We start from the raw sequence: 16,795 nt of genomic DNA, 5'->3' as shown, positions 1-16,795 counted from the left end.
ACGAGGACTCCCAATTCCATTTGCACCCCCGAAATTTACATTTTCTCCCCAACTTAATGATAGTCTATTTCTTCTGCCAAAGGGGTTGGTAAGGGAGATGGTGGGGAGGTGGGTCAGGGCACATATCGCATGTCCTCTCTCCCCCCCCACCCCCGAACTCTAAAGCCCCACACAGACTCACCTCCTTGGGCATCTCCCTTGGGAAGAAGAAGTAGGGGAAGGAAAAGATCAGCACGCAGCTGCCGGCTATCAGAAAGCCCAACCACCAGGCGCCCAGCCAGCGAGGATCCCCGAACTCCAAATCAATCTCCCCTACAACACAGAGAAAGCACAGAATCAGCACAGGTAACTTGAGTGGCACGGATCACGTAGCGGTAAGCACGACGGTTATTACAGTGCCAACAACCCGTGCTCGAATCCGGCACTGTCTGCAAGGAGTTTTCCCGTGATAAAGGAACCCATGGGGCTTTTAAATGAGAGTCCTGCAATTGCCCAAAATGACGGTGCCCATGCTCAGTAGCGGCCACGAGGGGTTGCGCACTCTGGGGGAGCAGCAGGCCGGCGCAGGGCAGCGGAAAGGAGGGCACCCTCCCCCACTACCATGGAGAAGGAGAAATAGATGAGACAATCCTACAGGGAAAGAATGCCATGGCAATGAACCAGAGAGGGGCCTCAGCAGATGATGGACCAGTACAGGCTGCTGTAGACCGGCTCATGAGAACCAGGCATCAGAGCCAGGATTCAAGAGGATACTGAGGGCAGGAAGGACTCTCTTTTGTTTCTCTTTCTCTCTTATCGTAAGGGGCGCCTGGCGACACTAATTTAAATTTATTTAGACACAGCACAGTTACAGACCATTTCGGCCCACAAACCCAATGGTAAAGGTTCAATTATTGTCATGTAATACTACATTTAGAATGTAACATATATGAAATTCTTTAACTTCGTCTACCGTAAGGCAGACAGAGAGTCGCCCCTTTTTCCAGCACCCCTCACAGAAACCTACAGCATTTGGTGTCCCTAGGCGGTCTCCCCTCCAAGTACTGACCAGGCCTGAGCCGGCTTAGCTTCCGAGATCAGACGATCTCAGTCGTATTCAGTCTATCACCCAATTCACCTCCAAACCCCGGTACGCTTTGAAAGTTGGGAGGACACCAAAGCCTCCAGGGAAAACCCACACAGACACAGGGAGAACCTCCAAACTCTTTACAGACAGTGCGGGATTCGAACTCCGGTCCCGATCGCAGTTGCTGTAACGGTGTTGTGCTAACCACTACGCCAAACATGCTGCCCAAATGGCAATTTTTGTATGCCTTATGGCACAGGCAGAGTCAGTTTCATGTCGTGTTACACATTCTGTACGTGACAAAGAAATCTCGAATGAAAAATGGTTCCACACAGACTAAAAGGGCTGATGAGGCCTATTTTCTATGGTGCAATGATCTTGGTTCTGGTTATCAAACAGCCCATTTTAACACAGCGTCTGGAATTATCATCTGGAAACTGAGCTGTAGCCTTAGCTGTGGTTAATAATGCCTTTTCTTACAATCAGACAAAACAAAGGTTTTAATAAAAATTGTAATCAATGTCTACATGTAGTTTTATTCCATGTTGTCATCATAACTTCTGTAACAGCTCATTTGTCTCTCTCTGTAGAAATACAAGTCCTTGTGGAGGTAGATTTTAGAGGTCGCACGGTTAGCGCGACGTCTTTACGGCACCAGCGATCGGGATCAGACTCGAACCCTGAGCTGCTGTATGTTCTCCCTGTGTCTGCGTGGGTTTTCCCTGGGATCTCTGGTTCCCTCCCACCATTCAAAGTGTACAGGGGGTGGTGATTGTAGGTTAATTTGGTGTAGGCACGGACTCGTGGGCAAAACTAGCCTGTTACCGTGCTGTATGTCTGAATTAAAAGTTGAAATTTAAAATAAATTTAAATATTTAAGCAGTGGAGACTGTGGGTGTGATGCTTCTTTTGAGAAACTTGGGGTCTTTTAAAACAATTATACTTTATTAGCCTTAGGATTTATGACCGTGTGGAGGCATCCATATTGAATCCAACCGAGAGGCAACAAATTAGTCTCCGACTCCCTCTAGAGGTCAGGAGTATCACTAGCCCTCTATCCCTTTCCTTGAGAACTAATACAGTATTCATTTCAATTTAACGTTCAATACAAACATAAACACAATATCAGCAGCATAAACTTTGTAAGTGTGCAGTTCTTTATCTTTTAGAGATTCAGTCGGTCAGGTGCTTCGTTAACGCGTGTGGATCTTCTTAACACAGGTACTTGAGTCAGTTCTGCTGGTCCACTACTGTCCAGCACTGTGGTGTTTCCTCTATTGTTGTGCAGGCTGGAGCTTCTGTATTTTTCTGTTCCTGAAATGTCTCTTGCATTTTCAGCAGGCTCTTTCGATTCCTTCTCAATATTTGACTGTCCTCTGTTCTTCCAGTGTAAGATCTTGCATTTACTTTCTCCAAGGCAGCAGCCTTTTTGTCCCAAGTGTTGGAATCTCGCTGTCATCTTGTCCCAGTGGCCCCAAGCTTCTTGCTGACTTGTCATAGTTTGCTTTTTGTCTCCATTGCAGGTGCTTTTGCTTCTGTTCAACAGCTTCAACATCTCTGTTCTTGTTTGGATCTGCAGAGTAGGGAAATGTGGTGCATGGTCTGCGACCAATCAGAAGCTCAGCGAGTAACATGCCATGTTCAAGGAGCCACTGTGTAGTGCTTTCTTGAGTAACTGTTTAATTATGTGAACTCCTTTCTCTGCTTTACCATTTGACTGTGGATGCAGAGGTCATGAAGTCACATGTTGAAAATCATACTCCTGCATTTTTGGAATTCTCCACGGCTGTAGCATCGTCCATTGTCACTGTAGACAATTTGAGGAATTCCATGTCTTGCAAAGATCGATTTCATATATTGGATCACACAAGCAGCAGGCATGTTAAGAACCAGTGCAATCTCTGGATGGATTGATAAATAAGTCAATTACCAGCAGGTAATTCTTTCCATCCATGTGGAACAGATCAGTCCCAACTTTCTGCCATGGTCCTGCTGGTACGTCAGTTATGATCATGGGTTCCTTTGCCTGCTTTGCTTGATGTTTCAAACAGGTCACACAGCTGGAAACCATCCTGTCAAATATCAGCGTTTATCCCTGGCCAATAAACAGCAGTTCTGGCCCTCCTCTTGCATTTTTCCATTCCTAGGTGCCCCTCGTACACCCTTTTCAGCATCTCTAGTCACAATGATTGAGCAATGACAATTCTACTCTGTCTGAGTAGAAGTCTATTGACAACACTCAGCTCAGCTCTGATGTTGTAGTATGGCTGACATCCACCTCTAGGCCATCCTTCATTCAAATTCTTGGTGACCTTCTGTAGAACTGTGTCCTTTTCTGTTTCAGCTGTGATCTGCTTGGATTTCATGTCAGATATGGAAAGAGATTCAGTGATCAGATTCACATGGAGATTCACATCGGTCTTTGAGGAACTCTCATTGTGTGCTTCACTCTGTGTCGTTGCCCTGGATAATGCATCAGCTAACACAATAAGTTTCCCTGGTGTGTACACAATTCAAAGTCATAATGTTGTAGCTTCATCATCAGGCTTTGATTGTCAGTGACATTTCACTGAGATTTTTCTTGATTATGACTATTAATGGCTTGTTCCATCTCTGTCACTAATGTTGAACGACCATACACATAACTGTGGAATTTCTCCAGACCATAGACTAGACTAGACCTAGATACTCTTTCTCAATCTGTGCATATCAACATTCAGATGTTGTCATCGTCCTTGATGCATGTACTACTGGCCTCCAATCTTCTCCCACAGCCTGAAGTAGTATGGCATCTACAAATGTCCATGGATATTTTTGTCTTTCTGGATGCATCAAAGAATGTCAAAAGTACTAATTCTGTAGTTAGAATGGTCTTCAGTCATCCCCATTCTTCCTCATGGTTGTCTGTCCACTTGAATTCACACTTGTTCTATAACAACTTCCTTAGGTACATTGTTTTGGAAGACAGGTTTGGACATCTCTAGAATTTCTTTCACCTTGCTCTTGTCTGTCTCCACACCTGCCTCTGACCATTTATCTCCCAAAAAGGTGATTTCCTTCACACCTAGTGCTTGATGTCCCAGCACGGTAAGTAGCAGTGCAATCTTCTGTGCATCAGGTTTGCTATGGAGTCCAATAGCTTGCAGATACAGCTTGAATCTTTGTTTGAACAACCTCCACTCATGGTTGAGATTTCCAGTCTAATTTACAGCATCAGGAATCATCACCCTTTCCATCTCTTTGCTGCTATATCAGCTGATTCTCACATCTTGTACCATGTGTTGTTTCTTCCACTCCTGGTGTATCCTCCATTCCTGGTAGCAAGTGATGCTTCTTAAAGAAACTTGGGTTCATCTTAAACAACTGTATTTATTATCTAGAATGCACACAGAGAAGACCTCATGGAGGCATCTATTTTGAATCTACCCAAGCTGCAACAAACTAGTCTCTGACTCCATCTAGTGGTCAGGAGTGTCACTAGCCCTCTATCACTCTACTCAGGTGGAATAAAGTCTGTGAAGCAACACTCGAGGTCTTTGAGAGATTAATTTCACTGGGATCAAATCATTTTTGGCCGAATAACTGGAAATGATCAATCAGAATGTGGGATGGAGAAGCTGGTTGGGTGGAACCAGAACTACAATCTTCTCTCAACATCACCAAGACCAAGGACCTGATTGTTGGGTGAAGAGAGGTGAGGCTTTGTATCTGTCCTCATTGATGGGGTGGAGGTGGAGAGGGTTAGAACCTTCATGTTCCTGGCATTCCATATTTTGGAAGTCCTTTCTTAGAGTCAGTACATCGTGGCAACTGTAAGCTGTGCCTCAACTTTCTAAGGAGATTTGGCATGACGTCCGATACTCTATCAAACTTATGCAGGAGTGCAGTGACTGGTCGTATCACAGCCTGGCTTGGGAATTCTACTGTCCAGGGATGAAGCAGGATACAGAAGGTGGCAAACACAGCCAGGTCTGCACAGATTCCAACCTCCCATCCATTGCAGAGGTTCTGCCTCAGGAAGGCAGCCAACATAAAGTTGGAACCTCACAACCCAGTTATACAAGGCATTGGGGGGGACTCCACTGGGAACGCTGTGCGCAGTTCCGTTAACCCAGCTCTAGGAAGGACATCATAGGAAGAGGGACAGAGGAGATTCTGTAGGATGTCAAGTCAAGTTTATTGTCAACTGAATGTACAAGAACAACCCGATGAAACAGTGTTCTCCGGTCCTCGGTGCAAAAACAGGCAGACACACAACCAGACAGAACATACAAGGATAAACAATACACATGAAGGACAAGTATTTCATCCATACGTACAAATAAATAAATATTCTTTCGTACATATGTGAGTCTCGGAGGATCGGTGCGAGCAGATCCTTTGGTCGTTCAGCATTCTTAGTGCCCGTGGGAAGAACCTATTCCTCAGCCTGGCGGTGCTGGCTCTCATCCTCCTGTTACTCTTCCCCGACGGGAGCAGCTGAAAGATGCTGTGTGCGGGGTGGAAGGGGTCCTCAATGATTTTACGCGCCCTTTTTGGACAATGATCCTGGTCGATCATATCGATGGGGGAGAGGGGGAGGGAGACCCCAGTGATCCTCTCTGCCACTCTTACATTCCTGTGGATTGACCTCCGATCCATTTCTCTGCAGCAACCGTACCCACACTGTGATGCAGCCGGCCAGGACGCTCTCGATAGAGCTCCTGTAGAAAGTCAGCAGGATGGGGCCTGGTAGCCTTGCCCACTTCAGTCTTCTCAGGAAGTGCAGTCACTGTGGCGCCTTCCTGACAAGTGAGGAGATGTTGAGTGTCCGCGATAGGTCACTAGTTAAGTGAACTCCAAGGACGTAGCTGGGACTGGAGGGATCGAATTGTAAGGATAGGCTGGGACTTTAGTCCCTGGAATGAAGGAGGAGGGGATTGGTGAGATCTCACTTGGACAATTGTGAGTGCTTTTGGGCTCCTCGTTTAAGAAAGGATGTACTGATATTAGAGAGTGTTCACAAGGATGATTCCAGAAATAAAAAGGAGCGTTTGACAGCTCTTGGCCTATACTCGATGGAATTCAAGAGAATGAGGGGAGGACCTTATTGAAACATTTCGAATGTTGAAAGGCATGGACAGAGTAGATGTTGAAAGGTTGTTTCCCATGGTGGGAGAGTCTAGGACAAGAGGGCATAACTTCAGGACTGAAGGGCATCCACTTAGAACAGAGATAGGGAGGAATTTCTGCAGTCAGAGGGAGGTGAATCTGTGGAATTTGTTGCCATGGGCAGTCGTGGAGACTGGGTCATTGGGTGTATTTAAGGAAGAGATCAGTACGTTCTTGATTCACCATGGCATCAAAAGTAATGGGGAGGAGGCCAGGCTGTGGGGGGAAAATATATCAGGGGTAGACTCGATGGGCTGAATAGCCTATTTCTGCTCCTTAGTCTTGTAGTCTTATCTTACTAAAAGGTGGTGCCCTCCCCAACAATCCCAAATGAGTGTGTTTGCATAGGGTCGACCGTGCCTCATCCCTGAAGTTTATGGGTTAAGGAACCCACAGGTCAGCATGTAACCAGAGAACTTACCCACTGGCACCTTGTCAATGTCAATGAAGAGACGGAGAACAGAAGCGCCCAACACAAAGCCAAAACCTGGTCCCAAAACGCTCACTGCAAACAGAATCCCTAAATGGGAAAGAAGATTCAAAGTGAAAACCTGCACCATCAGAAAAGTGGGCTGGAAGGGCCTGTTAAATATGCTTCATCTCTGAAATTAAAGATAAGATAAATAAGAACCCTACAGCACAATACAGGCCCTTTGGCCCATAAAGTTGTGCTGAATGCGTCCCTACCTTAGAAATTACTCGGCTTTCCCATTGCCCACTATTTTTCTAAGTTATCCTATCCAAAAGTCTCTTAAAGGACCCTATCATATCCACCTCTATCATTGTTGCTGGCAGCCCATTCCACATACTCACCACGCTCTGTGTAAAAAGAAAACGTGCCCCAGACATTCCCTCTGTACCTACTCCCCAGCACCTTAAACCCATGTCCTCTTGGGGACAACCATTTCAGCTGTTGGGAAAAAGCCGCTGACTATCTGCACGATCAATGTCTCTCATCCTCCTAGACACCTCTATCACCTCTCATCCTCTGTTGCTCCAAGGAGAAAAGGACTAGTTCACTCAACTTGTTTTCGTAAGGTTCTTGTCCTGTACTTGTTGAAATTTAGGAGATGGGGGGAGGGGGGAATCTCATTGAAATATTTTGAATGTTGAAAGACGTGGACAGCTTGTAGAAAGGTTGTTTCCCACGGTGGAAGAGCAGGACAAGAGGGGACAACTTCAGGAATGTTTTCATAAGGCCTGCTCCCTCCTCCAGGCAACATCCTTGTAAATCTCTTCTGCACCCTTTCTATGGCTTCCGCATCCTTCCAGTAGTGAGGTGACCAGAACTGAGCACAGTCCTCCAAGTGGGGTCTGACCAGGGTCCTAAATACCTGCCACATTCATAATCTTATTCCCAGGATGATAGGCGAGATCAGATTTAAGGTGAAAGAGGAGGGATTGAAAGAGGTCCTGAGGGCCAAACTTTTAACGTAGAGGTGTGTGGAATAAGGGGAGGTGGCAGATCCGGGAAGAATTACAATGTAAAAAAAATGACATTTGGACAGAGTCTAGGATAGGAGAGGGCCAAAATCAGCAAAATGGAGGTCAACCAACATGGAGGAGTTGGGACGAATAACCTGCTTTAGCGCTTGACTATGCTACAACGCAGCCGAAAAGGTGCCATTTGCCCCTACGGCAATTTGCCGCTGGTGTGGACCTGAGAGAGCAGAGACACAGTGCCACTCTGACGGTTCAACTGCCCGGTCCAAATTCTGGCGACTCCGAAAAGGTGTTTAATCGGCCTGTTAGAGGAGCTGAGGGTGTTTGTAAGTAAAACCCTGCAACCTCGGGGTCTGGGCCTCAGGTGGCAGTGCCTGTGCTGGGCAGCATACCACAAGAGGGTGCGTACTCCGGGGCAGCAGGGTACCAATAACTGGGAGAACCTCCCCCCCCACCCCCCCAATAAGAAGAAGCAGAGAAGACAGGTCTGTGATCACGGCAGTGGACCTGTGGGTGGCTCAGGAGCTGAAGGACCAGGGAACACGACCACAGCGACTGAGCGACCCACCACAGGCTGTGGGTGACTTGCAGTTGGGGGGGATCCGCGCGGGCTGCTGGAGACCGGCTCATGGGAACCAGGTGTCAGAGCCAGGACTTGATAAGGCGCTGAGGACAAGAAGAGGCGCCTTGGGGGTTGAAGGCTTCCTGACTGTGTTGGAGGGTTGGATCTGGAACTTGGTTCCCGAATATGAAAGTAGGCTGGCAAATAATATCAAAGAGAATACAAGATGTTTCTTCAAGAATAAAAGAGGGGTGAGACCAGACACAGGACCGTTAGAAAATGACTTCAGAGAAATAATACTGGGGGACAAGGAGATGGCAGAGGAACTAAATAAGTATATTGCATCAGTCTTCACTGTGGAAAACACCAGCAGTGTTCCAGATATTGAAGGGAAGTGAGTCCAGTTACTATTTCAAGGGGGAAGGTGCTCAGAAAGCTGAAGCCCCTAAGGGTGGATAAGTCTCCCGGCCCAGATGGATTCTGAAAGAGGTAGCATTGGAGGCTTCGGTAATGATCTTTCCGGAATCAATAGCAAATTGCAAATGTCACCCCACTGTTCAAGAAAGGAGGGAGGCAGCAGAAAGGAAGGCTGGTTAGCTTGACGTCAGAAGATGTTGGAGCGGATCGTCAAGGATGAGGTAACGGAGTAATTGGAGGACACGACAAGATAGGCCAAATCCAGCAATGGTTTCGCTTAAAGGAAAATCTCGCTTGACAAACCTATTGGAATTCTTCGAAGCGACAAGCAGGCTGGGTAAAGTAGATGCATGGATGTTGTGCACTTGGATTTTCAGAAGACCTTTGACGTAGGTGACTTAAAAAGATAAGAGCCCATGGTGTAACAGGAAACACACTAGGGTAGAGCATCGGCTGACTGGCAGAGAACAGATTTGGGATACAGGGATCATATTCTGGTTGGCTGCCCGATCCTCATGGGAGACGGTGTTGACCACTCCTTTTTAATGTGGTATGTTAATGATTTGGATTATGGAATGAATGGCTATGTGGTCAAGTTTGCAGACGATAGGTAGGTTAAGGGGCAAAAGTTTGGAAGTTACACGAGGGGGATCTTCTTCACTCAGAGAGTGGTGGGAATGTGGAATGAGCTTCTGGGAGAAGTAGTGGCGGCAGGGTCCATTTTGTCACTTAAGGAAAAATTGGATAGGTATATGCATGGAAGGGGAATGGAGGGTTATTGGCAGGGTGTGGGTAGGTTGGACTAGAGGAGAGGACTTGACTCGGTGAAGACTAGAGGGGTCGAGATGGCCTGTTTCCATGCTGGAATTGTTATATGGTTATAGGTGGAGGAGCACATAGTGCTGAGGGCACAGGGAGGCTGAAGAAGGATTTGGACAGATGAGAAGAATGGGCAGAGAGGTGGCAAATGAAATATAAAAATCAGACAGTGAATGGTCATGCACTGGTAGCAAAAAGAAATGGGCAGATTATATTTTAACTGGGAAGAACATTAAAAATCCCCAGATGCCAAGGGCCTTGGGAGTCCTTATGCAGGATGGCCTTAAGGTGAACTTACAGGTTGAGATGGTGGTGAAAAAGGCAAATGCGATGCTGGCGTTCATTTCAAGAGGAATAGAATCTAAGAGCAGGGATGTGATGTTGAGGCCCTGGGGAGACCTCACGTGGAATATTGTGAGCAGTTATGGGCTCCTCGTTGAAGAAAGGATGCGCTGACGTTGGAGAGGGTTCAGAGGTTCACGAAGGTGATTTCGAGAATGAAAGGGTTATCACATGAGGAGCGTTTGACAGCTCTTGGCCTGGACTTGTTGGGAGTTTAGGAGAATGAGGCGGGGGGGCGTTCTCATTGAACCATTTTGAGTGTTGAATGGTGTGGACAGAGTAGTTGTAGAAAGGTTGTTTCGAATGGTGGGAGATTCTAGAACAAGGGTGGGCAACTTGTTTTCTTCCCACTCACATCCCAATTTCAGTAATACCTATGCCATCGGTGCTCTGTGATTATTAGTAAGGGATTGCTGAAGGTGGGATGTGAGTGGGGAGGGAAGGTTGAGAACCATTGCTCTAGACCCAATTGTTACTGAAATATTTTGCTTGAGAAAAATTTTCATAGCCCATTTCCTTTGGCGTTCTGAAACCGTGCACATAACGAGTCCATGAGGGACGATTAAAACAGGTATTTTCCAACTTTTCTTTCCACCCACATCCCACCTTAAGCAATCCCTCACTAATCACAGAGCCCCGATGGTCTAGTTTGGTCCTAGTGGAAAGAAAAAGTTTGAAAACCGCTATCTTATGATGTTAAGTACGGAACAGGTGGCTGCGAGAATCGCTGGAGGCGAATCCACGGATACTCGGTGACTCAGAAGGGCCTCTCTTTTTCTCGTACTGTAAGGGGCAGCGGGAACACTAATGGTGACTTTTTGCCTTTCGGCAGGCGGAAGGCAATTTTGTGTAATATTACATACTATTACATGACAATAAAGGAACATTGAATCCTGAAATACAGAATTTGAGATCTCTGTCGACGTACCGAGGTACAATGGCGAGTTCCTGCTGTTGGCATAATCATCCACGTAAGATATCCCGAAGGGTTGAATGGGGACCCCTCCCACGCCCAACAGTAACTGTCCAACCATGAGTAGTGACAGCATGCGGTGGTCACTCCTAGCGTTGTCCACGCCGTTGGTCTGATTGCTCCTGGACTGAACTGCCTGTGTCAACTGGCAGACATCACTGATGTTGTCCACTCTATCTGCGGAGGGCAAAACAAGCATCACGCTACTGAACTAACTGGGAAAAAGCCTCTGGCCACCCGCGCGATCCCTTCCTCTCATCATCTTGAGCACCTCTGTCAGGTCACCCCTCATCCCTGTTGCTCCAAGGAGAAAAGACCAAGTTCCCCCAACCTGTCCTCCTAAGGCGCGCTCTCCAATCCTGGCAGCGGCCTTGTAATTTACACAAATGAAAATGCTGGACAAACTCAACAGGCCATACAGTAGCCTTTATGTAGCAGAGATGGCTGGCATGATGAGAGGGCATCAGCTTTGTTTTGCGTGCTATCCACCAAAGTCAACCCATGCTGAATGACATCAGCACGTCTAGGACAAGGGGGCACGTCTTCAGGATTGGGCAGCATAGATGGCGTAGTGATCAGCACACCGCCATCCCAGAGCCAGCGACAGGGACGGGAGGGTTCGAATCCCACGCTGTCTTTAAGGAGTTTGTACGTTCTCCCCATGCTTGCGTGGGTTTTCCCCCGGGATGGTGGAGGGGGAGGGGGGGTGTGGTCAGTCTCTGGTTTCCTCCCACCATTTGAAAAGTATCAAGAGTTGAAGGTTAATTGAGCAGCATGGGCTCTATGTCTAAATTTACATTTAAAAAAATTTAAACTTAAATTTAAAAATTAAAAAATAAATAAAAGGTAAAGATACATAACTCATGTTTTGGGCCTGAGCTCTTCTTTGAGGTAGGAATCAAAAATCAGCCAGGCGTCTGAATTAAATGGTGGAGAGAGGGGCAAGGGGAGGAGCACAGGCAAGAGGTGGATGGCCCGGGGGGGGGGGGGATGGGAAAGGGAGGGAGAGTGGGCTCACGGAAGCCGGAGAAGTCGATGTCGCTGCCATTCAATTGGCGAGGGCCCAGACGGAATATTAGGTGTTTCTCCTCCAATTTACTGGTGGCTTGGATTGGCAGTGCCATGTACAGACATATCAGGAGTGGGACGCAGAATTGGTCAGCCTCTAGGAGATCCCCTTCACTGATACAGACAGAGCGAATGTGCGCCCAGTCTCTCCGATGTAGGGAAGACCACAACGGGAGCCCTAGATGTAGTAGATGACCCCTGCATCCCTGTAAATCTCCTCTACACCCTCTCTGCAGCATCCACATCCTTATTGCACTGAGGTGACTAGAACGGACCACAACATTCCAAAGCGGGGCCTCACTAAGAGCTGCCGCAGGTCTGCACGGCCCTAGAACCCGATCCCGCGGTCAACAAAGGTCAGCACTCACTTGCCGCAACACGGTCGTACACGTAGTGGGCCATGAGGAAGTGAGGCACAGCCATGGTGAAGGCAGCAACGCTAACCACAATCCCTCCACAACCAATCAGACGGGGCCGGTGAATCCGGCTCCCAAAGTAGCTGACAAAGACGATCAGCACCGTGCTTCCGATCTGGAACGGCAAATACAGAGAGAAAATGTCCGGAGTTGAACGAAGGCACCTGCGGGCACTGGGGCCAAGCGCAGGCAACAAACATGCTGTGGACAAACCCAGCATGTCGCGCAACATCCGCAGGGAGTGAAGGGGAACCAGCGTTTCGGGCCTGGGCCCTGCGTCAGGCAAAAACAGGCAGGTGTCGGAATAAAAAAGTTAAGGGAGAAGCAGGTGGACAGTTTTTAGTTTTTTAATTCTCTGGTGTTCTCATTCACTTCGTACTTATTGACGGAGCACATTACGATTCATAAAGCAAGACTTTCAGTGCACTGGCCCTTGTAGGTGTGAAAGCAGCATCTTCAAGTTCACATACGACCCGAATCTGTGTGTAGAGGATATGAGGTGACTTGGGCAAGTTAGGCGAGTGGGCCAAGGCATGGCAGGTGCAATATAATATGGCTAAATGTGTGGTTATCCACTTTGGAGGCAAGAACAGGAGAGAAGATCATTATCTCAATGGGGTCAGATTAGGAAAAGGAGAGATGCAACGAGACCTGGGTGTCGCTGTGCACCAGTCATTGAAAGTGGGCGAGCAGGTACAGCAGGCAGCGAGGAAAGGGAATGGTATGATGGCATTCAGAGCAAGAGGATTCGAGTACAGGAGCAGAGAGGTTCTACTGCAGCCATACAGGGCCTTGGTGAGACCACAGCTGGAGTATTGTGCACAGTTTTGGTCTCCTTATCTGAGGAAAGACATCCTCGCCATAGGGGGAGTGCAAAGAAGGTTCACTAGATTGATACCAGGAATGGCAGGACTTGCATATGAAGAAAGGCTGGATCGACTAGGCTTATACTGACTGGAATTTAGAAGATAGAGGGGGGAATCTTATAGAAACACATAAGAACTTTAAGGGATTGGATAGGCTGGATGCAGAAGGTTGTTCCTGATGTTATTCCCAGGAGAACACAGTTTATGGATAAGGGGGAAGTCTTTTAGGACTGAGATAAGAAAAAAAAAGTTCTCTCAGAGAGTGGTGAATCTGTTGAATTCTTTGCCACAGGAAGTAGTTGAAGCCAGTTCATCCATATTTAAGAGGGAGTTGGATATGGCCCTTGTGCCTAAGGGGATCGGGGGGTATGTGGAGAAGGCAGGTTCTGAGTAGACCATCACCCATGATCATAATGAATGGCGTAGGCTTGAAGGGCCAAATGGTCTACTTCTACACCTAGTTTATATGGGAACCAGGTATCAGAGCCAGGATTCGAGAGGGTGCTGAGGACAAGAAGGGCTTCCGAAACACTGAGTGTTTCCTGAGCATGTCAGAGGTTTGGATCTGGAGCTCGGATGGCCGATGGATCGAACAGGAGTCTGTGTGGCTGTGGGAAATCACTGGAAGCGAATCCACAGACACTCGGTGACTTAAGGGGACTCTCTTTTGCTTCTCTTTCAATTACTGTAAGGGGCACTGGGCGACACTGGTGGTGACCTTTTGCCTTACGGCAGGAAGAGGGCAAGTTCCTGTGACATTACATGTTCTGACATGACCATAAAGGAACCTTGAATCAACCCCAACTTCACCTCATTGACCTGAGAAGATGAGTTTTATTTAATTAGTTAAATGTGATGGGATTTGAACTGCTACAAGAATCACATGGTCAGAGCCTAATTCTAAGAGTTTGATACCTCTGGGAGAAATAAAATCCAAAATAAAGCAAGGCAAATATATTCAGTCCCCCAATGTTTTGCATTTGGGATAGTACAGGAACAGGCCCTTTGGCCCACAATATTTGTCCTGAACATGACATCCAAATGAAACCTCTGCTGCCTGCATGCGACGCAACTCTTGCATATCCACATGCCTGTCTCGTGGCCTCTTCAGCCTCACTGTCGTATTTACTTCCACCACTCCCCACGACAGCCCATTTTAGGCGCTCTCTGTGTGTAAATCCTGCCCCCGCACATCTCCCTTGAACTTTTACTCCCCTTATTTTTTTTTAATGTAAATTCTTTTTTTAAATTTAGACATATCGTGCGGTAAATGGTCATTTCGCCCCATGAGTCTGTGCCACTCAATCTACATCCCATTAACCTACAACCCCCGGTAAGTTTTAAACGGTGGGAGGAAACCGAAGCTCCGGGGGAAAACGCTTGCAGACACGGGAAGAATGTACAAACTCCTTAGAGGGAGCACTGGATTCAAACTCCAGTCTCTATCGCTGGCGCTGTAAAGGCATTGCACTAACCGCCACGCCATCCGCGCAGCCCTTATTAGTCCCCTTGCTTTAAGTGCATGCCCTCTAGTGCAGCCATCCTCAATGGGGACCCTACTATCCAACACCCCCCCCTCCTCCCGGGGGGGGGAGGGGGCCCACAGCGTGGCCACCCACTTACCAGCAAGCAAATGGGCTCCTGAAATGGCGGACGTGTTGTGGAAAACACGGGACCGTCATCTGACAAATGTTTTTAAAATCGGGGCAGATGACACTGATGATGTCACTTCCTGTCCACGTGGTAGAAGCAGTGATGTATATAAACCCAGCATGCAAGCCCGGACTAGGCTCCACAGCGTGTACATCGACTTCCCTGTGTATACATTAACTCAACACAGTGTACAGCGGTTCCACAGTATAGAATATTTCGCTGCAACAGCACATTTAAGCAAAAGCCTTGTTTTCTTTTCACCACATAAGTAGTTTTACATGTCGGAGAGAAGTACGGAAGAAACGAAAACTTAAATAAATTAGGACCAGCACTGGCCTTACCGCAATGTACTGAAATAGAGACTCTGGTTCGAGAGGGTATCACAAAGAAATTTATCCCAAAAGTATATTTCTTACTTCAAGGGCTAGATAAGTCAAGAGAGATGGGAGTCAGGTTTGGGGACAGAAATTGATTCATTTTGCTGGTCTGACCTGTGTCAGGACTGATTGAGCAATACAATTAATGTAAAGTACAGGCTGGTGCAATAATAATTTCTTGCAAAAATTAAATAAAGTGGAATCTGAATTATCCAATTTATGTTTCGATGCGGTCAAGATTCCATCTGATCATGCTCTAAGGTGAGATCCTTCTGGGAAAATTTGGAGAGTCTCCTGGAGCCAATAACCTGATTTCGATACCCTCAGGTGCCAGAATTGTTTTTATTGGGAAAATTAGCAGGTATGAGACCTAAAATGAGGCTGTTGAAGTATCAGTTGAAATTTGTTAAACTCACTTTAGCAGAGGCCAGGAAATGCATAGCCATGACTTGGAAATCAGATTCCCAACTGGGTCTGACCCGCTGGAAGTCAGAAATGCATAGTTGTGTTCTCCTAGAGAAGGTTACTTACAACCTCAGAAACCGTTACAACACGTTTTTAAGGATATGGAACCTGTATTTAAGATACACGGGGATTAACCTTTGATAATCCCCCCCTCCCGTCTTTAATACCTCTATCTCCAGTATCCCTAGTGATGTCTACGTCAAAAAAGGAAGGAAGTTCTAGATGAATCACGTCATGTTTCATCTGTATGTAATTAATGCTTTTGGAAAACAGATGATATTGTCACATTATATGGGAGAATTACCCCTTTCTCCCTTTTCCTTTGGGGGAGGGGGGTCTTTCTTTTTTTTCTGTTAACTACTTTTCTTTGAAGGATCGGCACGTTGTGTGATTTTGTGCAGAATTTGATCATTCTCCTTATGTGTTGATTCTTCCTTCTTTGTCTGTCAACATGTAGTTCGGTTCTGCTATTTTATTGTATAGATCTGGGATGTTTCTTTGATTTTGTTTGCTTTGTAACTTCATGCTGAGTGCACATTTTAAAGAGGAAACGAAAGTTTGACTGTTTCACAGGGAAGGGGGCCCATAAACTTACAGCAGAGTCCTGGGAGGCGGGGGGAGCTGCAGATTGAGAACGGCTGTTGCAAGTGAACTCTGGGTAAATTCCAATCTAATTGATAGCCAAACACAGTACATCCTGTTACCCTCAACTGGAACACATTGAACCAGGGGGTTGAGCAATATTCTCAAAGATGCTTTCTAGCTACATCAAGGCCCTGTCAATATTTTCTCAGTGTTGGGGGATTTTCAGACAGATTGCAGAAGGTGATGGTGCAAGAATAAATGCTTCAGCCAACCATTTTAATTCCATGCACCACTGCCACACCGACATGTCTGTCCACAGCCTCAAGCACTGCCAAACCAAGGCCACCCACAAATTGGAGGAACAAGACTTAAATATTCCATCTGGGCCCTCTCCAACCAGATGGCATTAATATCGACTTCTCCAGTTTCTGTTGACCCTCCGAGTCTCTCTCTTTGCCTATCCCTCTGTGCCCTATCTCCCCCACCTCCCCAACCCCTTTCCCTTCCTTCTCCCATCAGAGAAGGATATCCTCTGCCCTCTCCCCCCCCATCATGTCTCAGCTTACTCCTACCTGCATCCACCAATGACCCC

The 16,795-nt window shown here is 46.9% G+C and overlaps 1 protein-coding gene across 6 annotated transcripts in view; it reads right to left on the bottom strand.

Moving 5' to 3' along the window:
- Positions 1 to 16,795, bottom strand: part of slco2b1 (solute carrier organic anion transporter family, member 2B1) — a 105,214-nt gene that overhangs the window by 39,797 nt on the left and 48,622 nt on the right. For 5 of the 6 annotated variants that reach the window (XR_011342359.1, XR_011342360.1, XM_069892168.1 and 2 more), the window contains exons 4-7: positions 12,210 to 12,372; positions 10,729 to 10,950; positions 6,639 to 6,737; positions 182 to 312 (exon numbers count right to left, since the gene is read on the bottom strand). Coding sequence is in view for 4 of the 6 variants with exons in the window: in XM_069892168.1 (XP_069748269.1) it covers positions 182 to 312; positions 6,639 to 6,737; positions 10,729 to 10,950; positions 12,210 to 12,372 (615 nt within the window). In the remaining 2 variants the exon portion in view is untranslated. The remainder of the gene's footprint in view (positions 1 to 181; positions 313 to 6,638; positions 6,738 to 10,728; positions 10,951 to 12,209; positions 12,373 to 16,795) is intronic. The other variant, XM_069892170.1, reaches the window with a different exon arrangement.

The sequence above is a fragment of the Narcine bancroftii genome, chromosome 7, assembly GCF_036971445.1.
Source record: "Narcine bancroftii isolate sNarBan1 chromosome 7, sNarBan1.hap1, whole genome shotgun sequence".
Taxonomy (NCBI): Eukaryota; Metazoa; Chordata; class Chondrichthyes; order Torpediniformes; family Narcinidae; genus Narcine; species Narcine bancroftii.
This window is presented reverse-complemented; position numbering and strand designations above follow the sequence as displayed.